Source organism: Pseudozyma flocculosa, assembly GCF_000417875.1.
Source record: "Pseudozyma flocculosa PF-1 unplaced genomic scaffold scaffold00001, whole genome shotgun sequence".
NCBI lineage: Eukaryota > Fungi > Basidiomycota > Ustilaginomycetes > Ustilaginales > Ustilaginaceae > Pseudozyma > Pseudozyma flocculosa.
The window spans coordinates 802,422-826,213 of NW_006920869.1; the positions used below are offsets into that span (position 1 = coordinate 802,422).

General features: G+C 67.5%; 4 protein-coding genes across 4 annotated transcripts; all 4 read right to left on the reverse strand.

Moving 5' to 3' along the window:
• Nucleotides 1–762: 762 nt before the first annotated feature.
• On the reverse strand, nt 763–6,189 carry PFL1_00290 (uncharacterized protein; the record flags this gene model as incomplete). The annotated part of the gene is made up of 1 exon (XM_007877787.1): nt 763–6,189. One exon carries the CDS (start codon nt 6,187–6,189, stop codon nt 763–765), a length of 5,427 nt encoding a protein of 1,808 aa, XP_007875978.1.
• Nucleotides 6,190–10,811: 4,622 nt separating this feature from the next.
• PFL1_00291 (uncharacterized protein) lies at nt 10,812–13,283 on the reverse strand (the record flags this gene model as incomplete). Its single annotated transcript, XM_007877788.1, has 2 exons — nt 10,812–12,893; nt 13,014–13,283. The coding sequence occupies 2 exons, from the start codon at nt 13,281–13,283 to the stop codon at nt 10,812–10,814; spliced, it is 2,352 nt and encodes a 783-aa protein (XP_007875979.1).
• A 1,300-nt stretch (nt 13,284–14,583) lies between these two features.
• PFL1_00292 (uncharacterized protein) lies at nt 14,584–19,224 on the reverse strand (the record flags this gene model as incomplete). Its single annotated transcript, XM_007877789.1, has 2 exons — nt 14,584–17,968; nt 18,167–19,224. 2 exons carry the CDS (start codon nt 19,222–19,224, stop codon nt 14,584–14,586), a joined length of 4,443 nt encoding a protein of 1,480 aa, XP_007875980.1.
• Nucleotides 19,225–22,768: 3,544 nt separating this feature from the next.
• PFL1_00293 (uncharacterized protein) lies at nt 22,769–23,209 on the reverse strand (the record flags this gene model as incomplete). The annotated part of the gene is made up of 1 exon (XM_007877790.1): nt 22,769–23,209. The coding sequence occupies one exon, from the start codon at nt 23,207–23,209 to the stop codon at nt 22,769–22,771; it is 441 nt and encodes a 146-aa protein (XP_007875981.1).
• Nucleotides 23,210–23,792: the final 583 nt, after the last annotated feature.

The following is a 23,792-nucleotide window of genomic DNA, read 5'->3' on the forward strand; positions in this document are numbered from 1 at the left end:
CATGCCCAACCGGCTTCCGCGAGGGGCCTTGAACCGGTCGGTCTGCAGGGCGGCGTTGGCTTGCGTTGCGCTGCGTTGCGTTGCGTGGATCGGACGGGGGGGCCCTACCTGCTTTCACGCACGAACGACGCCTCGCCTCGCCTCGCCGCTTGGTGCGGCCGTGAAGTCATCCCTGCCGCCCTCGCAAAATCCGACAGCGCTGCAGCCTGTCGTGCGTGAGGGCCCAGAGTCGCGACCACTCGTGCGAGAATGACTTCCCGGCCCACCTTCGGACTGCAGCTCCGAAAGAAGACGGGGGGGCCCCACATCTCTCTGCTCGACGGACGCCAGACCACGCTGGCGCACGACCGGGTTTCGGCAGGATCCTTCTTTCGAGCTCTCTTAAACGTAACTGCGTCGTGTCGTGACGGCCGATACAAAGACGCAATGACAAGGAGCGGATCGCCATCTCGGCCCGGGTCCAGGCCACGGTCAGCGAGCCCAGCAGCAAGCAAAAAGAGTGACGGTCAAGTAGGGACGAGAAGGCAAAGGAGCGACAAGGCAGGAGAGAGGGGGTGTGCGGAGCGGACGAAAGTGACGCTCAGCCGAGTTGGGCTGCGAGCGACCAAGCGCGACGGTGATCTCAGGCTGCAAAGGAATGCGAGCACGAAAATCCAGCAAAGGGGAAGAGCGGGTGCGGGAGCGGGTGCGGGAGCGGGGCAGTGCCGAGCGCCAATCGCATCCACGGCAGGCAGTCTTAGTGGATATACCATCTCATCTTGTCTAGCCGACGGTGCTGCTCTCCGACACGCCAAAGATGAAGCGCCGCGTGGTGGCCTCCTGCAACTCGCCGGGCGAGGGCAGGTCGACGAGGCTGATGCGGTTGCCCCCGTCGCGCGCAAGCCTCGACATGTCCCACTCCTCGGGCACCTCTTCGTCGGCCTCGACTGGAAGACTGTCGGTGCTCACGTCGCCTCGCCGCGCCTCGAACGATGCCGAAGAGCGCGAGACCGACGAGCGCGACGGCGACACGGATCCCTCGGTCGCCTCCTTGGCTTCGACCGGGAGGCTGCTTTGACGGCGGTCGCCGCCACGATCAGCTTCGCGTCGTGCACCACCAGCATCGAGCCTGCCGTCGTCGTCCTCGTCGTCTGCGTCGGTCACGTCGGTCACGTCGGTCGCGTCGGCGCTGGCGAGATCGCCTTCGGCGTCGGCGTCAGCATCGCTGGGCTTGCTCGACGCGAACGAATCGTCCGGACCGCCAAGTCGAGGAGCGCTCGCGAGCACCGGAGACTCGTCCGCGGGCTGCTCCGAAACCGAATTGAGGTTGGTGAGGTGCCGTTGCTGGTGGGCAGGCTTGGTGATCCGGCTGCTAGGAAGGGTGCCGTGGGAAGGCGGGGCGTTCGATCCGCCGGCGGCAGCGGCAGAGGCATCCGACGAAGGCCGTCGCTGGCTCTGGGCCAGCCTAGCCCGGCCGGCCGCCTCGATCGGCGAGGTGACCTCCGGGTCAAAGCTCCGTGTGGCGGCCGTCGGAGTCGCCACGGCCGTGCTCGTGCCCGTGCCGGAGCCCGTGGCCGTCGAAGGCGGCGACCCAAACATGTCCTCGAAGCCCGCCTGAGTCTCGGACATGCCGCTGAGCTCCAGCAGCTGCGGCGTCGCGAGCTGCGAACCGGGCGCCCTTTTGGCGTCGTTGACAAACGACGTCGAGAGCCGGAGGCTCGGCACCGCGCTCCTGGCCAGCCTCTCGCCGGCGGCCAGGTCGAGCTTGAGAATCCTTACGCGCGATTCTTCCTTGGCTAGCTCCAGGCGCAACTGCTTGATCTTCCTCGACAGCGGCAGCGCCGCAGCCTCGATCCGGTCCCGCGTCATCTTCTGGAACGGCGTCAGCACCGCAAAGTGGCGCGCCAGGCGCAGCTCCTCGTCGAGCACGTCGGTCACCTTCTTGAGCGCGACGCCCGTCTCCTCGATCTTCTGCAGCATCAGCTCGCGCCGCGCGGCCAGGCGCTTCTGCAGCAGCGGCATAATGTGCGACGACGAGGCGCGGCTCGAGGCGCGGGAGCGAGAGTCGGGCGAAAGCGACCGGTAGGCCTCGTCGCCCTGCTCGTCGAGTTCCTCGCGGTCCTCGTCCCGGTCCTCGTCGGCGCCCGGTGTCGCAGTCGTCGTCGGGCTCAGGGGTCGGGCTGCTGCGGCGGCCATGGCGGCCGAGCTCCTGGGCCGAGACAGCGTCGAGCCCGAGTCTGGACCGAGCTGCGAGTCGATGTCCGACATCGACGAAAACGTCGAAGAGTGGCTCAGCTTGAAGCCTTCGCTGGCGAAGCTCCTGGCCTCAGAGGCCGCCGACGGCCTCCGCGCCTGGCTGCGACTGTCCCTGCGTCCCAGCGACGATGACGCCGCCGCCTCGGCAAACGACGCGCGGCTCGAAAGGTCCAGGCCGCGGATCTTGAGGTCGCACGTCCGGAAGCACGCGCAGAAGTTGATCTTGTGGATCCAGTCGTTCATGTCGTCCTCGTTCTGCGCCTGGATCAGGTACTGGCGGCCCTTGGACGCCAGCAGGCGGAAGACAAAGTCGTACTTGACGTATGTGTTGTCCTTGACGGCGACCGCATCGGCCAGCGAAATGACGCCGTCGGGCCGGAAGTAGGTGATGCGGGGCGAGATGACGACGCCTCCCTCGACCGGTTCGGCGTCGTCGGGCCCAGACGGCCCGATGCCGTTGGACAGCTGCGAGTGGCCCACCTGGTCGAGGATCTGCGACTGGAGCGCCGTCGTCCACACAATGTCCTTGAACAGCAGCAGCTGCGAGCCGGTGAGAAGCAGTCCGCACGTCTTCCACTTGCGCGAGGCCGCCTTGCGCCCGCCGTCGCCCACGTCGTCCTTGCGGCTGACGACGCCGACCTTGGTGACCTTGAGGCTCACGACCTCGTCCGGCTGCTGCGTCGGCGGCGGCGGCGGCTGGTGCAACTGCATGTGCGCTGCAGCCTCGAGACCGATCCAGTGCGATGGAGGCGGCGCGGCCGGGGCCGCCGCTGTCGCTGCCGACCGCCCAGTGGCGATCTCGATGCTGGGAGCATGTAGGAAGGCGGCGTTGAGGCGGTCGATGTCAAAGCCGGCGAGGGTGCCCGTGTACGAAAACGGCGTGTCCTCGGGGATCAGATGGTCGATGTCGGCGCGCAGCTCTCCGAGCTTGCCCTGCGCGATCAGGTAGTACGGGTCGATCCGGGCGCGGGCCACCTGGCTGGCCGTGGCGCCGGCCGAGTACAGCGACGGTCCGCCGATGCCCGCGCCGTTGCCGCCGCCTGATCCGCCGGGGAAGGCGCTGAGGCCCAGCGCTGCCTCGTTGGCGCGTCGCTGCAGGTCGTCCTTGTCCTCGACGTAGATGAACTGGGTGAAGGTGAGATTGTCGTAGAGGTACTCGAGGATCTCGGTGGGCACGCCGCTCGGCCCGGTGTTGCGGAGATAGTCGGCCTTGGTCATCTTGTGCTTGGCGTTCTTGTTGAAGGCGTCGGTGTGGAGCATCATGAGCGAAAACGACAGGATGTAGGGCTGGTCGTCGGAGGCAAACAGGCCGTCGTTGCACTCGTTGTACCGCTTGGCGAAGGCCTCCATCACACGGTCGATCTGCTGCGTCTCCTTGGGCAGGTGCAGGTCCATGAGCAGCTTGCGCAGCGCAATGTCGAGCGCGTTTCCGTTGAACCAGAAGATGGTCATGTGGTGGCGGAGCGCGGCCGTGTAGAAGGGGTCGGCGCTCGAAGCGAGGACCGCGGCGATCTCGGTCTTGGGCACGGTGTCGGCGATGCGCTCGGCGTACTCTTCCGGACTCTCGTCGCTCAGCGGCGCCGTCTCCTTGGGCGGCCGCTTGGCCACCGCGTTGCCGGGCGAGTCGAGGTCCGTCGCCGAGTCGTGGTTGCGGCTCGACGGCCGACGCTGGAACGACGTGCGCGACGAGCTCGACCTTCGCGTCGAGGATATGCTGGCGCGCCCCGCCGATCGGCTCTCGTCGCCCGAGTCGCGACTGGTTCGAGGCACGTACTCCTCCGGATGCAGGCTCGTGCTGTTGTTCCGAGCCTTGAACTCGCCGCCGGGGCCCGAGGCGGACCCCTTGCGGCTGCCGGTCAAGGCGCGGAAGCTGCTCTTGCGACGCATCCCACCGCCACCTTGGGCTAAAGACTCGCCCGCTGCGATGCCGGCGAGAGCAGCCGCAAACGACTTTGGACCGCTCTCGTGGGCCGGCAGGCCGGCCACCGAGCTCGAGCCATCGTGGCCGAATTCGGGGCTTCGGGCGCCGCTCCGGCCGCCGCCCGGCGTTGCGCTGCCCGCCCCGGCGTTGGAGGATGTGCGGGTCCGACCAAAGCCAAAGGTGGGCAGGAGGGACGATGTCCTCTGTCGCGGAGCCCCTCCGCCGCCAAAGAGGTTGGCCGCTCCACCGCTCGACTCGAGCCTCGAGGGCGAAAAGCCGCGCCGGTCCACGGCGTCACCAGACGCTCGATCTGCGCCGTAAGCATCTGACGAGGCCCGCCCGTAGTTCGAGCCGCCGCGGCCGCCAACGTTGCGCACGTCGATCGATGCGATCGAGTTGCTCCGTCCACGAGGTTCGCGATCGCCGCTCGCGGTCAGCTCGTTGGGCGCACGGGGGACGTCGTGGGAGAGCCTGCCGACGTCTCCGATGCTGTTGCCCCGCTGGGGCCTCGACACGTCGAGGGTCTTGGCGCTGGTGTCGAGCATCTCGAATTCGATCGAGTCGGTCGGCGAGGCGAGCAGGTCGTAGGAAGCGGCCCGCTGACTCGGCTCGGCCGCCTGAGGGTCCTGCAGGCTCGGGACCGGATGCGCACTCATGTCGCCACCGGCGGTGCGTGGTCGCCGGAAGAGGCGCTGCCCGAACATCGACGAACTCGAGGCGCTGCGCGAGCGATTCTGCGAGGGCGAGACCGGAGCGGCGGCTGCGGCCGTCAGCGATGCGCCGCTCGCCTTGGAAGGGGCAGGTATGCCGAGCGATGGGCGGCGCGCCTGCAAGGCCGAAGACGAAGTGGCAGCCTCTTCGGGTTCAGGCGGGCGGTCGGCGGCTGTGCGTCCATGGCTAGGTTCCGTCCCCTCGGCCTCTTTTGCCGCTGCCTTGAGGTTGGTGTGTGACTTTGTGCGCCGCGCTGCCGACTCCAGATCCTGGCTTGCGGCGTCGACGTCCCCGGGTGCTTTCTTGGAGGTCTTGGACGAGCCTGCCCTCTGTGAACCTTTGCGGCTGGCCTGCGGGCCGGAACCGGACCAGGCGCTCTTGACACTCTTGGACTCATCGCTCGCAATCGACCGCGAGCTGGCGCTGGCCCGCCTGCCGGTCGGGCGGCTGCTGCGCGATCCGATGCCACCATCGACCGAGGTCAGCGGGGCGACGTAGAAGGGCGACACGTAGCCGCCCATGCTCGGGCCTGCGGGCGCTGCCGAAAACGTGCCTTTGACCGCGGCCCGAGAGGCTTTTGGCGAGACACTCAGCGCGCTCCTCTTGGCCTCTGAGCTTCCGGCGGTGGATCGGCCCGACTCGGCGCGCGAAAGGTTCGACATACCGCTCCGGTGGTCGGCAGAGCCGCGGCGACCTGAGGGCGCCTTGCCCTTGTGCCGTGCCACGGCGTGCTCGGTGTCCTCCTCCTTGCCTTTCCTCTTTGGCGCCGAGCGGTCTGGCTGCCGCGATGCGGGCTTCTGAATGTCCGGGCCGTCTTCATCAGACGACGAGCGGTAAGCGTCCGCGTACATGGCGGCGGCCGTTTTGTGGACCTTGGCACGGCCGTTGCCGCCGGGGGTGGCGGCGTCCATCTTGAGGAACTCTGTCAATGCCGACGGGACAGCGTCCTCGCGCGTCGCACCCTTGGCAACCAGCCTCGGCCGGTTGGGGTTTCTCATGGGGCTCGGTCTGGCGTCCTCGGTGGGGCTCTCGACGGTGGGCAGCCCCGACGACAGCGGTTTATGCAGCGGTTCGCCTATAGGTGGGGCCAAGCCCGGCTTTGACTCGGAGCTCGCGCCCGCCACGGCCGGCGACACGGTGCCGATGGCGGTGCTGGGCCGGTGCAGGTCGAGGCTGCTCGACGAGAGGTTGCGCGGGGACGCGCGGTCGTCGCCGGCGGCTTGTTGGTCTGCGATCGAGCCCATGGTGATGGCCGAGGCGAGAAAGGCCAGCGACCTTCGACGCGCGCTAGACGACGACGAATCGATCGAGGACTGCTTCATGTGGCGGTGAACGCTGGATCGCGATAGCGGCGTCGATGGAGATGGCTGGTTGCGGCCGGGGATCGGCGTCGTATCCACACGCAGGCCGCCGGCCTCGGAGGGCGAGGTGGCATAGGCCGGTTGCGGCTCCGGGAGGGATGGGATGGGTCTCTCTCGTTCGTCCGAAGGCAGAGCGGGCAGCGCTGCTCCTTCTGGGCCGAGCTTGGCGCCGGCAGCTGCGGGTCGGGGGTGGCCGATCCAGGCTCGTCGAACGACGCTTCTTCGCGCCTGTGCACTTGCGATGGCCGGCTGCCGTCATCTGCAGTCCGGCGTGCGTCGAGGGCGACCGCGGCGGCGGAAGGCGGGGGGGGAGGCGGCAGCGGTGGTGGCGGCGGTGGCGGGCCCATCTTTGGCGATACGACCATGAGCGGAGCATCGTCAATCGATGCGGCCCGCTGCTGCTGCAGCACATTCTGGCTGGCAGTCCGCCTGATTTGTCGAATAGCGGGCGAGACGTTGCGAGCCGTCGAGGCGCTCGAGCCATCCACTGGGCTCGCGGGCTTCCCGTCGCCGCTCTGCTTGCCCTTGCGGCGGAACAGCTTTGCAAAGGCCGAGGTCCGCGGCGCCGACGACGCGTCGCTGTCCATTGCCTGCTCCTGTTCAATGCTCATGGCGACGACGTCCTGCGAAGGCCGACCGACGTCCGGATGCAAGCGCTGCGAGCCAGACGAGGCCGTCCGCGAAGACCGCGCTAGGTCGACTTCGGAGTTCGCCAGGCCAGAGCGTCCCAAGGGGGCGAGGCTGCCCTTCCTGCTCATCGCCTCGCGCCGATCGTCGCGAAGGCCGTCCTTGCCGCTCCGCGAGCGCTCGCGCTCAGGGTTCCAGCCGTAGCCGCGACCCTGTTCGAACTCGGAAACGTCGGACGAGCTCGGTGGATCCCCGAGTCCGAGTCCGATCAGACGGCCCTCACGGCCGTCGTCGGGGCCCAGGCCGCCGTGTGGCTCCGCGATGCGCTGTCCGTTGACCGCAGAGGTGCGCGGACGAAGTGCTGCGCTCGGCGCGGTCCTCGACACGCCGCTTGCGGAGTCTCGCCGCGGTCCCAGGTCGGCAAACGTCAACGACTGCTCCGAGCTCTTTCGGCTCGGGCCGAAAGTAGACGAAGGCTGACCGGACCAGCTGGCCTGCTTCGTCACTTCTCCGGACGAGAACGACGCGGGACCGACAAACGCGTCCGATGCGCCTGGGCCCGTCGGGCTGCCGCCGGACTGTCCGAGGCCGACGAGGCGCTTGACCGAGCTCTGCTTTGGCCGATGACCGATGATGGCTCCGCTGCTCGACGCCGGCGTCAGGGGCGACGACGGGACCGGAGAGTTGGACTGCGACTGCTGCGAACGGGCCTGCGGCGAAGAGGCGGGCAGGTGCGGGAGCGAAGGTCGCTGCGACAGCGACGATCGCGAGGCAGCCGCGGCGGCGAAAAACGTGCTGTAGACCTTGGGGCCCCGGTCCTGCGCGTCCGCCCAGATCTCCTCGGTGCCCTCGTCGTCCGTCAGGAAGCGGTTCGACGTGCCCTCGGTGCTGAACGATGACCTCGGCAGGTCGACGTAGTTTGTGCCGCTGCTCGAATGCTTCCGGGAGCGCACCGAGCCCGAACGTCCGTCGGCCGACGCCCTGCCGTAAAAGTTGGCTATCGACTCGGCGCCGCGTGCGCTTCCCGAGGCTTCAGCCTTGTCGTGCCGCGCCATGACTGTCTCTGAGTGCGACGATGCAGTGCAGGAGGGACAATGAAGGCGAGGTTTTGTTTTCAGCCCGACGGCTCGTGTCCACATATCCGCAGACGTACCACCTGCCGCTCCAGCAGCACCGGGTGCGTCCGAGGTGATCGAGGCTGATTCAAACACTCACGGCGACGTGATCACGGTGGGCCTGCCAAGTACAGGTGACGGAACCGGCTACGAGGCGCAGTCCGGTTCCTCGACTTGATGCGCGGAAGCAGGCAGATGGGCTGCTGCGGGGCTCTGCCGAGGTATTTGAGCGGCGATGCTGAGAGCCAATGGGTTTGAAAGGAGGATCGAAGGCAGGACGAAGGCCATGGGTGACAGCCAGCGAAGATGGCGGGGCGGACCGCCAAGCAATACGCGCCCAGGCCAGTGACCGGGGAAGGGGTGCAGGCCCTCAGAGGGGGCGGTAGCCGTGCGGAATCGCTCGCGGCTTGGTCGACTGTTGACCGAAGTCGGGGCTCCACGAGATCCTCGAGGCCACTAGAAGCGTGCTGGGGCAGGATCGAGCCCGCGAGTTTCGGTCGAGGGACGCAAGACTGTTTCCGCACTCTGCTGAGCGGGCCCCTTGACTGGTGCCGAGTCCTTTCAGGGGAGCGATGGAGGGGTCGATGCTGGCGGTCCGTGATGCGAGCGTCCGAGCTGGTCCGCGTCCAGTCGAGGTCCTGGTCGTGCGAGCGAGACTGGGTCGCAGAGAGCTGCACGGGTCGGGTGCAGATCAGCAGCGCTGGAGAAGGATGCCGCCGTCCGACGATTGCCGTGGCTGGTGGGTCAGCAGCTGGGATTGCTAGCAGGTCCGATGCGGTGACGGTTGGGGAGTCGAGGACAAGGTCAGGGACGATATGAGCCGGCGACAGTGGGAGAGACAGGGATCGAGTGCATCGAGCGTCGATGCGAAGGACCGAATGGAATGGACAGGCGGCGCAAAGTGTCGAAGGTGGAAGCCGCACGGGCTGCGCCAACCCTGTCAGGAGAGAGAGAGAGCCAGGTATCCGGGTGAGACGAGAGCAGAGCGACGGTTCGATGCCTATGGGCGGGAGGTAGGAGGGGCGAAAGATGGTGGTGGAGAAGCGTCGACGTTCGGACCAGATGCAGGAGGCAGAGGGAGGAGGAAGGGCCGCCAAAGACGAGCAAGAGCAGGTAGGCTGAGACCAGTAGGGAGGGAGAGCGAGGTGCAACACCGCACCAACGCACGCACACGCACACACACGCACGCACGCACCGCCGGCCAGCCCTCCAGCCCTCCAGCCCTCCAGCCAGCCAGCCAGCCAGCCAGCCAGCCCCCAGCCAGCACAACGGCCGGGCCCGACCCGCTTGGGCAAGGCCAGGCCAGGCCAGGCCTGTCCCTCGCCCTCGCCCGCGGCCCCTGCTGGACAGGCCTGCCTGGCCTCGCCCACGCTTCGCCCGACTTCGGATTTTTTGGCCGTGCGCTGTCTTGATTTTTTGGCACAAAGCCCTCGGCCTCACCTCTTTCCCCACACACGCATCTTGTCGCGTTCTCCGATTGCTCAAGTCAAGCATGCATCAGCGATTCCCGGTCATCGCAAGGCAACCGGCAGCCCGGTGCGGTGCGGTGCGCTACGGCGGCCACCTCGACACACCTGCGAGGCGCGAGGCAAGGCGTATGAAGGTAGGCGGCGTGGCTTCACGAGGGCGAGCTCTCGGTCCATCGAAGATCCGATTCGTGTTTCTTCTCTCGCAGCGCAGCAAGCAGGGCTTAGAGGCTCAAGCCGCCCATGTAGCCACATGAGGCGCGGTCCCAGCCGGCGCGCGCTTCCGGCGGCGGACGAGTAGACCTGGGTCACCATGCCCGGCAGCGTTCGGAGGAGCAGGGTCGAGGTGGCCTCGAGGACCTCCATCGAGTCCGCTTTGTCGTGGCGACCAGGCCGCACGGTGGGGGTTAGCGACGGCCGTTGTCGTTTGTCGTCGAAGTTGGGATTTTCACCTCGATTTCCGTGCCCGTTTTCTTCGCTGGGCGCGCTGTCCCGCGGGCTGGCCAGTCCAGGCCACGTTGGGACGAGGCAAACCTACCTAGCCTGCTGCCGAACGTACGCCTCTTCTCGGCAGGCTGGAAAGGGAGATATGCCTGACCTGGCCTGGCCTGGCCTCGCAACGGCTACACGCGGCCGGGCCCGTCTGCGATCGTAGGCAGGCAGGGCCGCTGGCGCCAGCTTTTAGCCTGGCGGGCCAAGTTGCCGAGATCAGCTGCCATTCCAACGTAACGTGCACGCCGACGGCATGGCATGGCATGGCGTGGCATGGCATGGCATGGCAGAGGTCGAGCTGCACAAGTCCAGCCTATCCTATCGCCAAGCAGGAAGCCAGAGAGCGATGGAAGCGAAGGCAGGCGGGCACGCTGGGCGTTTGCAGATTGACCGATCCAGGCAGCACGGACCACCACCCCGGCCTCTTCGGCTGCCATCGACCCAGGCCCCCAAGGCTGTCCCCGCATCTCTCTGTTCTGTGCAGTCGGCCAGGCAGCGGGCGGCAGCAGCACGAGTCCCTACGCCTCGCTCGCTCTTTCCCTTGCGTTGGCAGATTTGTCGGGCACCGTACGGGTCCGGGGCAGCGGACGGGGAAGGGGGGAGGGGAAGGGGAGGGGGGGGCATGCATTCAAACAGGGCAATAAAGGCAGAGGCGGAAGGGCAATGGGGACGGGGATGAAAAGCACGACGGGGCGCGCGTGCAAAGTGCGGAGCGGCATCAGGGTGAGAGAGGCCATCCGGGGTATAACGGACCTGCAGAGCGAGAAAGGACGCAACAGTGGCGGGCAGAAAGGGGACGACGACGAGACGAGACGAGGAACAAGGGGCAGATCGGCAGGCAAGCTGGACCCGGCCTAGCCCCGTGGCAGGGCAGACAGCCCGGTCAGGTCGTAGCGGCCTGCTGCGTCCTCGGCGGCGACAGCGGCTGCTGCTGCTGCTGACCCTGGGACGGCGCCCTCTCTCGGCCCGTCCTCGCAGCGGCGAAGAAACCTCCTCCCTCGCCGCCCGCCGCAGCACCGGCAGCAGCAGCATCACCGGCCCCCGGCGTCGCCGCAAAGGGTGTCGTCGCAGCTGCTCCGCCCGCCGCGCCGGGAGAGCCCATCGCCTGCTGCGTGCCCGAGGCGACAGCACCGTTCTGCTGAGCCGAGATGGTGGCGGAGCTGGCCGTGCTGGGGTTCTTGGTCAACGAGGGCGGCGCGGCTGCCGCAGGTGCGGCACCACTGCTGCTGCCTCCGATGCCGCCGGACGTCGTGCCGCTCGGCGTGGCCGCCTGCCCCTGCGGCTGGGAATGAGACTGGGTCGACCCGGCATTGGCGCCGGCGCTTGCGTTACGCTGGCGGTTGATGAGCGTCTTGAGGGCGCTCAGCCACTTGATCTCCTCTTCCTCGCTCGGCGCGCAGAGCAGGTAGGTCCGCTTCGGGCTGATGACCTTGAAGCAGTTCTCCTTCTTCTTCTTGGACCCGCCCATGCCCATGCCCATGCCCACGTTGGCGCCGACGTTGCTCGCCACGCCGGCCGCCGCCGCCACCATGCTCGGACGGCGCTCCGGCATCATCCTCTCCGGCTGCTGAGGTTGCGCGCCCGCAGCGCCCACCAGACCCGTGGCGGCCGTGCCCTCCGGCCCGCTGCCACCTTCTTGCCCGGGCGTGGGGCCGCCGCCGCCGCCCGCCGCAAACGAGCCGAGCCCGAAGGGCATCGTCGCCGACGAGCCAAGGCTTGGACTCGACGGGCTGGCCACGGGCAGCTTCTTGGACTCGTACTCGATGGCGTCGAGCATCGACGAGATCGGGATCCGCCGGTGCGCCTTGGCATCCATGTGGCTGCGCGTGTACATCAGGCTCGAGCCCGTCAGGATGAACCAGCGCTTCCGCCAGACCTTGCGCCGGCTGCTCTGCTTCATGAGGTAGCCCTGGGTGATGACCTTGTTCGGGTCGCGCAGAAAGTCGCTGTTGACGGGCGAAGCCACGCCGCCGGCCGCTGGCTGCTGTTGCTGCTGCTGCGTCTGGGACGGCTGAGGCGGATACGCCGCCTGCTGGCCGGTTCCGGCGATGCCGCCATCGTTGTGGCCCGGCAGGGGCATCGCGCGATCTCCGGCCTCGTCCTCGTCCCAGTCGTCCTCCTCCTCTGAGCTGCTGAGCACGTTGGCCTGTCCCTGTCCCTGGCCGTGACCCTGACCCTGACTCTGGCCCTGCGAAGATGGGCCGGGGCTCGCTGGGGGTTCCTTGCTGCGGCCGGCACTGATGCTCCTCTGACGAGGGAAGCTGCCAAAGCCGTGGGATCCGCGCCCCTGAAAGTGACCTTGCTCGCTGGCATCGCTGCCCGAGTAGTGGCCGCCGGGCGAGTGGCCGCCGGAGAGGAAGCCGGGCGCAGGGTGGTCGAACCTGCCAGGGCTGCCCGCCATCGACTGGCCCGTCGAGCTCGTGTAGCTCAGCCCGAAGCGCTCAGCGCCAATGTCGCTCTCGCTCGTCACCGTCAGCGGGCTGAAGGCGTTGCTGCCCGGGATGGGTCGCGGCTGGGCCGGCGCGACATAAGAGCCTTTGCCAGGGATGTGGATGCTGATTGGCCTGGCTCCACTGCCGCCGGCCGTCTTGCTGCGGTCCTGCGACTCGGAGCGCTGCGGCGAGACGGCCGACGTCGCCGTCGCCGTCGCTGTCGGCGTCGATGCGTCCTGACCCAGGTCGACGGCCGCTATTTCGGAGGTCAGGGTGTTGCGCTGGGCATATTGCACCTTGACATCGTTGAGCGCCGCGATCCAGGCCTCCATCTCGTGGCGCGAGCTCGCCTTGACGTAGAAGGTGCGCTTGGGCGTGACGATGCCAAAGGTGTTTTCATTCTTCTTGAGCTCGACCGAGGCGACAGTCTTGATGTCGCCGACGTCGATGAAGCGGAGCAGCTGGTACTCTTTGTCGTTCTTGTAGTAAGCCAGCTTCGAAGAGCGCAGCACAAACCACCGCTTCTTCCACGTCTGCGGCCACGGCGAGGGAGGGAGAGGTCGATGTGCTCAACACCTACATCTGCGAGAAACGCCAGCACTGCCTTCACAGTCGTAGCGACATCAACGACCGGCGAGGCGCACGCTACCCACCTTTCGCTTCTCTCCGCGCTTGGCGAGGTAGCCGGACTTGACGGTGGTCTCATTGAGCAGCTCGTTGCCGGTGTCGTGTCCCTCGATCGTCTCGCCGTCGTCGTCGTCGTCGTCGCCGTCACCCTCGCCGTCGCCCTCGTGCTCGTCGCCTTCATCGTCCCGGTAGCCCTGGGCGAGCGGGCGGGACTCGGCGGAGGGACCACCATCGGTCCATGGCTGCGAGCTCGGATGCGGCTGCGGAGGCGCCGCGGTGAAGCCGGTCGTGACCATGCCGGAACGGAGATGGAGGTGTCACCGCTGCTCACCGACCGCCAAGCCGGGCAGAGAAGGGCAGGGAGGGGATGATGACGAGCGCTGATTGCCGGTTCGAGAAAGGAGGCGGGAGACGTAGCGCCACCGCACCGACGACCGTATAAGGCCTGGACCGAACGACCAGATCGGCAAGCCCCTGAGGCAGGAGAGAGTCGTTGAGAGCAGACACGACGAGCGGGTATCTGCGGCTTGCTCTCGACCAGAAGGTTGGCGCTTCGGATGTGGGCTGCTGTGAGCCGGCCTCCGCTCGAGATGGCCGCAGATTGGGCGTGGGTGCGTGGGCGCGTGCGTGGTCGAGAGCAGATGGAGCGGGCGTCGTGGAGGACCGTCGGGGTGGCCGTTCGTCCTAGTTGTGAGGAGATGCTGGTGGAATCGAGAGAAAGGTGCAGCGAGCGGTGGCGACAAGGGCGTTGGTCGGAACGAGGCGGGGGTAAATTAGGTGGAGTGCGGCCGGTTGGGAGCGAGCAGCCACGACGACGACGTCCCGACTCTGCCAGACAGACCGACAGACGGACGGAAAGCAGCGCCGAGGCCAGGCCAGGCCAGGGCAGGCCAGCCTCGCCCATGCCTTTTGCCCTGCCGCACGGCACGGCACGGCACGCAGCTTCCTGCTCCGCCGCCGGGTGGGCCAGGCCACGCCAGGCCAACGCCAGGCCACGCCAAATCGCCCGCTGGCTCCCTCGCCTCGCCTTTCGTCACCGCGCGTGGCCGACGGGCCTGGCGTGGCCTGGCGTGGCCTGGCCTGGGCTTGACGCACGCGGCACACGGATCCGAAAAAGGAAAACAGACGGGGCGCCCCTCGGGACGATCCTCGACGGGCGAGCGAAGCAACATACGGGTGCGCATTACGGCTGCTCGACGCACCAGCGCGACTGGCAGAGAAGACAAGGTGTAGTCAGGAAGTGGCGTGGACGTGGTACCTAGAATAGTTGAAACAGGGGCAGACTGGTAGAGAGGTAGAGTAGCGGTAGTGGTACAGTTAGCGAGAAAGAGAGGGACAAGGGAAAGAGAGAGGACGAGGAGGGGCAGCAGGGGCAGGGGCAGGGGCAGGGACAGGCCAGGGGCAGGCCAGGCCCAGGGGCAGCGCCGCCTTTGACCACCTACGTGGCAGCACCACGTCCCGGTGCGGGCCAGCCTGGCAGCACCCGCAAACAAAGGGTATACGGACAGAGCGTGCGCGCTCAGGGCCGACGGCAGGCGCTCCTGCGACCAGCATCGACGCCCTCAGGAACGGCTGGTGGCTGGTTCCGGCGTCGCCTCAACTGCCGTTGCCGCGGTTGTCGTCGTCGTTGTCGTCGTCGTCGTCGTGGTGGTGGCCCTGCTCCGCCGGCCGGCGCTGGAGGAGGGGCTGATTGCCAAACGACGAGCTGCGGCCCGAGTGGCTCGGCCTGCGCGGCGCAGCAAACGTCCCGCCGTCAAAGCGCGTGACGCCACCGCCGGCCGATGTCGACGGACGGCGAGCCAGGCCGGCTCGCAGCGAGGCGGCGGGGCCCTGCAGTCCAGAGTCGCCGATGTCGAGGTCGTGGTCGTCGGCCGAAGTCAGGCGGCGATCCTCCTCGCCGTACTCGTACGCGCTGGCATTTTGGGCCCTCCGCCACCTTTCGATGCCCATCCTCTGCTCCTCTTCCCGGTCATGGTTAAACCGCGTGCCAAGGCTTTCGGACCGCCGCCCAGACGCTTCGGCGCCGCCAGTGACTGGCCGCGACCAAGACGGGGTTCGGCGTTCCAGCGCATCCATCAGGCTCGGCCTTCGCGCGTCGCCGTCGGCCCGCTGCATGATGCCCCCGCGCCCAGCCGATGGCCCGGTCGGCGCACCGGTCAGCGTGCTCTTCAGCCGGGGCAGCATGGCTTCGCCCGACGAAGCCACGCCGGTACCTTCGCCGTCCCGCAGGGCACCGCCTCGCGATAGCGGCCGCAGACCGCCGCCAAAGGCTTCGGCTGCCCCGCCGCTGGAGCCGAGGCGCGTGAGCACATCGTGGGAGCTCGAGCCGGGGCGTCTCCTCGCCAGACCGGCGACACTGCCGGGGCGCTCGCTCCCCCGCCTGCCCAGCGGGCCAGGCTGAAGAGGGCCGCTCTCCTTCGGAAGCGGCGGCGGCTGAAACATAAAGGGCGAGGCGTTGCTCGGCGGGCTGGTCCGCAGGTCCGAGCCCACCGTGTTGAGTCGGCCCGAGAGGCCCGTCAGGCCAGGACCCCCGGCCGACTTTGGTCTGCTGGTGCTGACACGTGACAGCGTCATTTGCAGCTCGGGCGAAGGGCGGCCAGAGCTTGGGCGGGCACCCCCTTCTCGCGGAATCGCCGATCCTCTGCGACTCTCAAGACCGGCTAGCGTGGTCGACAGGGGCGGCAGCGCTGCAGCGGACGGCCCGCCGCGCGACAGCGGCCGCAGTTTTGGCCCGAGCGAGGCGCCCGACGTCGTCGGCCGCCGCTCGCCGGATATGTTGAACTCGGCCAAGCCGGCAGACGAGCCGAGTCGCGCCGGCGGACCCGACGGTGGCGCATCGGGTCCGATGGGCCCGCCTTCGAGACCATAACTCGTGCGCGAGCCCGCTCGGAGCGAAGAGAGGGCAAGCTGCGGCTTGGCGAGCGACGAAGAGGCAGTCCCCGGCCTCCCGAGCCCACCTGGGCCGGTGGCTGGGCTGCTGGAAGGGCGTCGGAAATCGCTTGGCCGGCCTTCGCCGTCCGAAAGGTTGGCAGAGGCATTCAAGAGGTGCTGATCGATGCTGGGAAGCTGCGACGGAGGAGCGACAGCCAGCGAGCCGGATCGGCTCGGCGGTGGCAGCAGCCCAGAGATGCCTCCGGCCGCAGTGCCCGGCCGGCTGGCCGACGGCGTCAGGGAAGAGAGCGGAGGCAGGACGGGCCGGTCGTGGGGCGTGATGGGTCGGTTGCCATGCGAGCTGATGGGCCGGATGCCGTGGGAGCTGCCCGACGGAGGAAGCGCCGGGAAGGATCCCACATCCGTCGAGCCACGCGGGCCTTGCCTCGACGGAGGTCCCTGGCTCGGACTGACGGGACGCAGCGACGTCGAGGTGCGCTTGGAGAGCGTGGGCGTCCGCATGTGCAGGTGGGCTGACAGCGTGCTCTCGAAGCTGGACTTTGGCAGCTCGTGGCGGCGGAGGTGGTGGTGGCCGTCGGACGTAGATGCGTAGAACGGGCCGCCGAAGGGTGTCGAGTCGTCGCCGCCAAAGGCGTCCAGCCCGCTGCTGCTGCGCCTCCAGAATGGGTTGGTGAAGGACGGCGTGAGCGCCGCCGGATCCCTCGACTCCAGGCCATAGCCGAGGTCCTGGCCGTACTGGCCTGCTCCCAGCATCCTGGCCTCGAGCGCCGACGCATCCAAGCCTGGCTCTTCGGTCCGGGATCTGCGTCGCCAGCTCCTGCCTCCCTGGAAACCGTTGCTGACGTCGACGCCGCCGCCCAAGCCGTCGAGCCCGGCCGTCCCGAACAGCGACCCTTCCTCCTGCTTCAGCGCCGCTGGATGCACGCCCTCGCCGTAGCCCGGCTGCTGGTCCTGATAGAGCGAAGCGGCCTGCGGCCCGGCAAGCGCGCCGGCGCCGTAGAGGTTGCCCCTGGCATACTGGACGTCTGAGTCTGCATTTTGGCGATGGTCGACCCCAACCGCATCGGGGCCAGCCTGCGGAAGATAGCCGCCGGGCCGATTCGTGCCATCGAGCATGTGGGTCCCGGAGTCGTCTGGCTGGTCGAGCTGCGAACGCCGCGCAAAGGCCGAGGCCGAATTGGGGTCGTGATCGATCGAAGCGACAGAAGGGTCGGGCGCGCTGCCGGCCCGATGGCGGTCACCGTCGCCCGCCAGCTGGTCGTAGCCATAGTAGCCCGGCTGCGTCGCGAAGTTGTCGCCGGCGACGTTGACGTTCGATGTTGGGGGAGCCGAGAGCTGGCCATGGCCGAGGCTCGACATTGCGCCGGTGGGCGCCGCAGCCAGCTGGCTCGGGAAAGCCGCGGCCGTCGTACCCGCGGCGCCCGAGTACTCAAAGTAGCTCCCGCCGCCACTGTAGCGCTGACCGTCGACGGAGTCGGAGCGGCGTGGCTGGAGCGCAGCATAGTGCGAGTGCGATTGCTCCACGAACGAGGGCGAGTCGGCCGGCAGCGAGGCTGCATGCGGGGTCTCGAAACCGGGAGATGGATAGGCGGCCATGCCGGGCCCGAGGCCGCTGTTTGGGACGATGCCGCCACCGAATTGCATTGCGGCGTTGCCGTAGCCCGCCGGATACGGTATCCCGCCTGGCGCCAGCTGCTTCGGGTCAGACGGGACCGCAGTGCCATCCGCGTGGGCGGGACCTCCGCTGGACGGTTCCTCTGACCGATCGCCGTCCCGGCCCGCGCCCTTGCCGGCGGCGCGGGCGCTCGGAGCGGACTTGGCGCTGTTCTTCGCCTTTCTGCCGCTCTGATTGTGGGTGGCGATCAGGGCGCCAGGCGAGCTGCTCTTGCCCAGCACCTGCGCCTTGGCGTGCTGCATCTGGGCCGCCGACTGCGCCAGCGACGTGTGCAGCGCGGTCAGCTCTTGCATCATGGTCTCGTTCCGGTCCGGCGTGTCGGCATGGACGGTCTGCGCGTGCTGTCGGAGGTTATCGAGGCGCGAGAAGGCCTTGCCGCAGTGGCATCGGAACGGACGTTCTCCCGTGTGCTTCCTGCGAACGACGAAGAGAACATGGGCGCAGCGCGCACGGAGCGTCAGAGTGAGCGATAGGGGCCAGGGCAGCGAAGTCAGCAAGGCTTGTCGTGCCACGTGCAGAGGTGTGCCCTCCAGTGCACCTCTCGACATCGGCTGTCGCATTGAGGCGCCTGAACACCAAAATCGCAGGCGGCAGCGCTTCGCAGAAACTCACCTGACATGACGAGCGAGGTGCTCGCTGCGCGTAAAGACCATCTTGCAGTCGCCAAAGCCGCGACACTGGAACATGGTCACGTTGCCGCTGCCGTTGCCGCTGTCCGACTTTCCGCTGCCGCCGTGGTCTGGCGACTCGCCCTCTTTGGTGCCATTGGCGCCGTCCGCCTGCTCCGACGTCGAGTCTGCCGCACGCCGCGGGCGCTTGCCCTTGGGCTGTTGGGCCCCGCCGTCGTCTTCGATAGGCCTCCTGCTGCCGGCCTGAAACTGCGAGACGGCCTGCTCGCTGCTGTAGCTCCGATCATAGGCTGGCTTGGCGTACCTTGCCGCGTCCAGCGTCGACGGCGGCGGGTGCGGAACCTGCGAGGCGATGCTGCCGTGCGCCGACGGAAAGGCCGCCTGTTGCATCGCGGGGGCGTCGGAGAATGACGACACGGCACGCTGTTGCGGCTGCGCGTGCTGCGGTGACCGTTGCTGCTGTTGTTGAAAGTGCTGCATTTGCTGCATCTGCTGCTGCTGCTGCTGATGATGATGATGGTGCTGATGGCCCTGCTGACCATAGTGATTGCCGAAATGCTGAATGGGCGGGTGCAGATCCGCAGGCGAGTGCAGCGGCGCGTGTCCAGCTTGTCCGTACTGCAACGCCTGCGACGACATGCCACCCGCCTGCGGATATGGACCGAGGCCCTGGTGCGACGTAGGGTACCCTCCATTGGACCTAGGCTCCATCTGGTGCTGGCCATTGTGTAGATAGTCACCCCGGCCGTCGCCTCCGATGCCGTTGTGCGACGTTTCAGAGGGCAGTAGATCGCCATGCGTCGGCAGATGCTGTCCAGACTGGATGCCACTGCCGTCGACATAGCCCTGTGCGCCAGCCCGCTGATGGTGTGCGAGCGATGGCGGGTAGCCGCCTTTGCCGTCGGTGGTCGCCGGGTGGCCGTAGATGAAGGGAGACGCTTGCGGAGACATGCCACCGTCTACGTACGGGACTGGAGCGTGTATGGGGGGTGGGCCGCCCCGGGCATGGTCGCCGGTGTGGACTCGCGCGCGCTGCGCCATCGACCGCGCTCGAGGGCCCGCCGGACTGCGCGCTCAGCGGCCGATGCGTTCGGGACAGCGCGATTGCGGACACCGTTGGAAGCTTTTGGCGCCGTCAGTCGACCCGAGCTGGTCGCACGGCATACGTTTCTGGGGCGAGCAAGGTCAAGGCGAGGGAGACGCCTCCAAGCTGGACGGGCGCGAGGGAATCCTGCCTGAAATAGTGGCCGAAGATGTTGAGCTTCGAGGTTCCAGCGGGAGGCTCCGGCGAGTGGCGTCGAAGCACCGGATGAGCACTGCGACAGCGCAGCGCGACTGAGCCGAATGCGATTGTTGGCGGCGAAAGTGCAAAGGGCGTGCCGACGGCTCCGAGTTCGGAGCGCAGCTGAGCTTCAGCGTCTCGCCAGCCTTGTCAGGGTGGGGAGGAGCGGGTGCCGTGGCGGTCGATCGGAGCCCGTGGTGGCTGCTGACGTGCGCGACGGCGTTTCGTCGGGCAGTCAAATCAGGAGCAGCAGCCTGGCGTGAAGTATGTCGGCGTGACGATGGGCGGTCGGAGGCCACAGAGTGAGCCGTTGAGACGAGGAAGCAGTTCGAGGGTCACGCCGGCTAGGGTCTCGGGCGACTTGTCACGGAGCAAGCTCCAAAGTGTCGAGAAACTAGCAAGAGCAGGCGGCAGGCGTGGCGAAGGACGGCATAAACGAAGTCGTGTGTGAGCACGGAGCAGGCGGGCAGCGAAGGCCAAGGGGCGAAGAGCAGCCGCTCAAGGTGAATGCGGACTGGATGGTCGGGCACCGGGCCAGCTGAAAGTCAAAGGCTTGGGTGAAGCACAGAAGGAGCGGACGTAGGGCAAGAAGACGAGGATAAGACGGGATGACTCGCTTCGGAGATGCTGGTGGCGGCCACGATGACGGCAGGGACGACGATGGGGCGTGGGCGGACTGCGAAGGTGCCGACGATTGGTGGTTGTGGGGTTGGAGGCGAGTCGAGGAGCGTGCCGGCTGGGGAAGCGCTGCGTGGCCTGCAGGTAGGCTGCTGCCCAGTGGTCGTTGTGGTTGTGGCGTCGGTGGCTGCGACGATGGTGGTAGTGTTGGTGGTGGTGGTGGTGGTGGTGGTGGTGGTGGTGGTGGTGCTGGTGCTGGTGGCGGTGGTGATGGGAGGTGGTGGGCGGTGGTGGGCGGTGATGGTGGCCTTGGCTGCAGAGCCGGTGCTGCCCCAGGCACCGACAGGCTGGGGTCGCCTGCCTGTGCTGCCGGCCTTTTTCGCTTCCTCTGTGTGTCGGTGGCTCGCCCGCGGTGGGTGGTACGGATCTGTATGCGCGTGCGTGCGTGCCGCCTGCTGAGCACCTGAGCTCCCTCTTCTGTCTGCGCGCCATTTCTGCCGCCGTGGATTTGATGGCCTGCCTTGCTTCGCTTGTGCTCTCTCTGTCTCCTGTTGGCTCTGCACCTGCTTCACTTTGCCTGCCTGTTGGCTTCCATGCTGGCCCCGCGAAGAAGCAACCGCGCTTTGCCCTGCGGATTGCGCCGAGAGAGGACGACGACAGAGAGCATATCCATGTGTCGGTCAGGTCGGGCCAGGCTGCAACGGCTCGGACCATCCAAGCTTTGGCTGGCTGGCTGGCTGGCTGGCCGGCGAGCTGGCTGTCGCCGCCTTTCGTTAAACCCTGTCGCTGTGGCCGTCGCTGTGGCCGTCGCCGTCGCCGTCGCCGAACCTCGGTTGGCTTGCTGGCCTCGCCTAGGCCTGGCTGGCTGGCTCCTCGCTTGGCCTCAACTCTGTGGCCTGTGGCCTGCCTCGTCGCTGGCCTCTGCACCGACTGGCCTACCTCACCCGTAACTGCTTCGGGCCTACGGCTCCGGATCCCCCCCTCTTCCTTCTGTGCGTCGACGCCCACGTCGTCCCTTTTGTCTCTGGCCTGCTAGGCAACGCCTGCCAGCAAACGGGCCCGGCCAGGCCCACCCATCTTGGCCTTGCTTAGCCTGGTCTGGCCTGTGTGGCCCCACGCGTGCTAGCCAGGCACAAGCGCCAGGGCCAGGGCAGAGCAGGGGCAGGCCAGGCCAGTGCAGGCCGGCCGACCGACCGACCGACCGACCGACCCACATCGTCGGAAAGCGGGGGCGGTGGCCATCCATGCTAAGAGGACCTGTCATGTTTCGCTACACCCGCCCGCTCCTTCTGGCAAGCCCCCGGCCTCCTCAACGACCGCCTCGTTACCGGTGCCACACGATCACTGCAGCAGGACGAGGTCAGCCACCTGCCCGCGCAAGGGCCGCCAGGTTGCTGATGTCCACCATCGTCGTTGCACGACCACACCCGTCGCGCCCACCTGCGGCCTGATCCCTGCCACACAGGCCAGCCAGGCCTGGCTTGTCTTGGACCCTCTGCCCCTGCGTCTTCTTTGTCCATGCTCCCCCTCTCGCAGCGTTGGCCATTGGAACTCCCGTTGTGGGTTGCCTCATCGAGCCCAATCTCATGGCCGGCATCCGTGGATCGATGACCAGCACTACCTACCCGGCCTACCACACGGCCTGCTCGGCATCGGCAGGTCCAAAGCAACGCTGCGCAGTTCCGCCTCTTCCGCCGCGATAGCAGCGCTTCGGTGGTACCTCCAGGCTGCGCAGCTGCTTCGCAAGAGGGTAGGAGGTGCTACAGTCGCATCTAGGTTTTCGCTCCGCGTCCGCGCATGGCCCAGGTAGGAGGACCTGCAGGGATCCCCTGGCCTGCAAAGCAAGCACGCGCCTGGTGCACAGGGGTGACACGGGCGAGACTACTACCGTCTCCTGGGGCTCGCCCGTTGGATGTCCCGTAGCCTCGGGCGCGTCCCTGACGTTGGTTTCCACCACGCTCGACGGCATCCTCCTCATAGGATGCGTGGCAGGCAGGGGTCAACGCCACAGTGAGACCGGCTTGGTCGAAATGACCAGGCCTGGCCTGGCGCTATTTGCGAGCGCGCCTGGCATGAAACTTGTCCTTGTCCTTGTTCATGCTGCCTTGCTTGCTTGCTAGCTTGCCGGCGTGCGATGATCAACTCCGCGCAGCCCAAGTCCGCAGATCAGCAGCAGGCATATAAGTCTGTATGGCGATAGGCAGGGTTGAGCCTGCATGTCGCAAAACACCGGACGGCCGGCCATTGGATGGCCATCGCCGCATCAATGGAGAAATAAGACGCTCGTCGAGCGGCCGACATCGCCATGTCTGCGGCAACGCTGCCGGCGTCATGATGCGCGCGTGGTGGATGGACGACGAGGGCGAACGGCGCCTTGGGGCCCGGATGGCCGCACGGCTTGCTGTCAGCAAGGATAATGATCGAAGTCGACCGCGACTGCTAGTTGGGGTGATGCTCGCCAGCATCGGTCGACGGATCGCTCTCGCCCCTCTGGCGCGGGAGCAGCGAGGTGGCACTGCAACGTCTTGTCTGGGTGCAGCGTACCGGTACGTCTCGGTGCCGATGACTGGCCTTGCATGGCTCCTACAGCCGGCCCTGATGGCGGTCGACGAGGCTGGCCAGACCGGTATCTCTGCGTGTGTGTGGTTTGCAACTCGAGGCCGAGATGCTCGAAGGGCGGGCGCATCACGGGGCGCCGTAGGGTGCGACGACGGCCAGGGCGGCGACGATCAAGGTCGCGACGGCCTGCTTGGACAGCATCAGCCTGCTGCTGGCCGCGCTGGCCGCGCTGATGGCCGAAGCGCTGACGGCGTCCGGGTGAAAGGGATCGGCGTCGCCGCTGCAAAACGTCTTTGAGCTGTTGCGGAAGTCTGGCTGCTGCGAGAGGCAGCTGGTGAATTCGGTGAGCGAGAGGTCGGTGATGCAGTAGGTGAGGCAGCCCGTCGATGGCGGTGCCGCCTGCTGGTCGGCGGCGGGCGCCTCGCTGCCGTCGTAGATGGCGCCGGAACAGCACGCGCTGAACATGTCGGGCTGCTTGCTCCCCACAAAGCCGCAGACGCGCGCGCCGGCGAGCTGAGGCAGGTCCGCGGGTAGGCCCGTGACGCCGCGGCAGTCGAGTGAGCTCATGTTTGTCGTCAGAGAAGGAGCGAAGGGAAGGCCGAGGGCGAGGGCGCTGGCCAGAAGATAGAAGAGAGGGTGGTGGCTGGTGTGAATGAAGGAGCGTGGCGAAAGTGCGAGTCAAGCACCGGCAAGAGCGACGACGGCGGTGGCACAGCGATAGCGACACCAGATGAAAGTGAAGAAGGTGGGGACGGGACGGGAAGGGGCCAAGGGGCCAGGCGAAGATGAAGCTCACGGCGCGCCATCTTCGCCTTCTTTCAGCCTCGACTTGCGCTGGGAGATCAACAAGGTTCGGCTGTATCCGCAGGTGAGGGCCAGAGCTCGAGCTGGGCCGAACGCATCCCCGCCCCGGCCCCCTCGCTGGCCTCTTGCTTCCGACGTGCACAGGCATGGCGGGCAGGGGAGCGGAGTGCCAATAGCGACCAGAGGATCAGCGGAGCGTCGTGCAACTCTGCGTGGGGAGGCCAGATCAGACCCGCAGGCCCACTCCACGCGGTCCCCCGTACAGGCAGCGAGGACGGGCGGCGCGGGTGCTTGCGTGCGTGCGTGTGTTTTCCCCCCTCTCGGACTTTGGTGAGCCCCTCGCTCC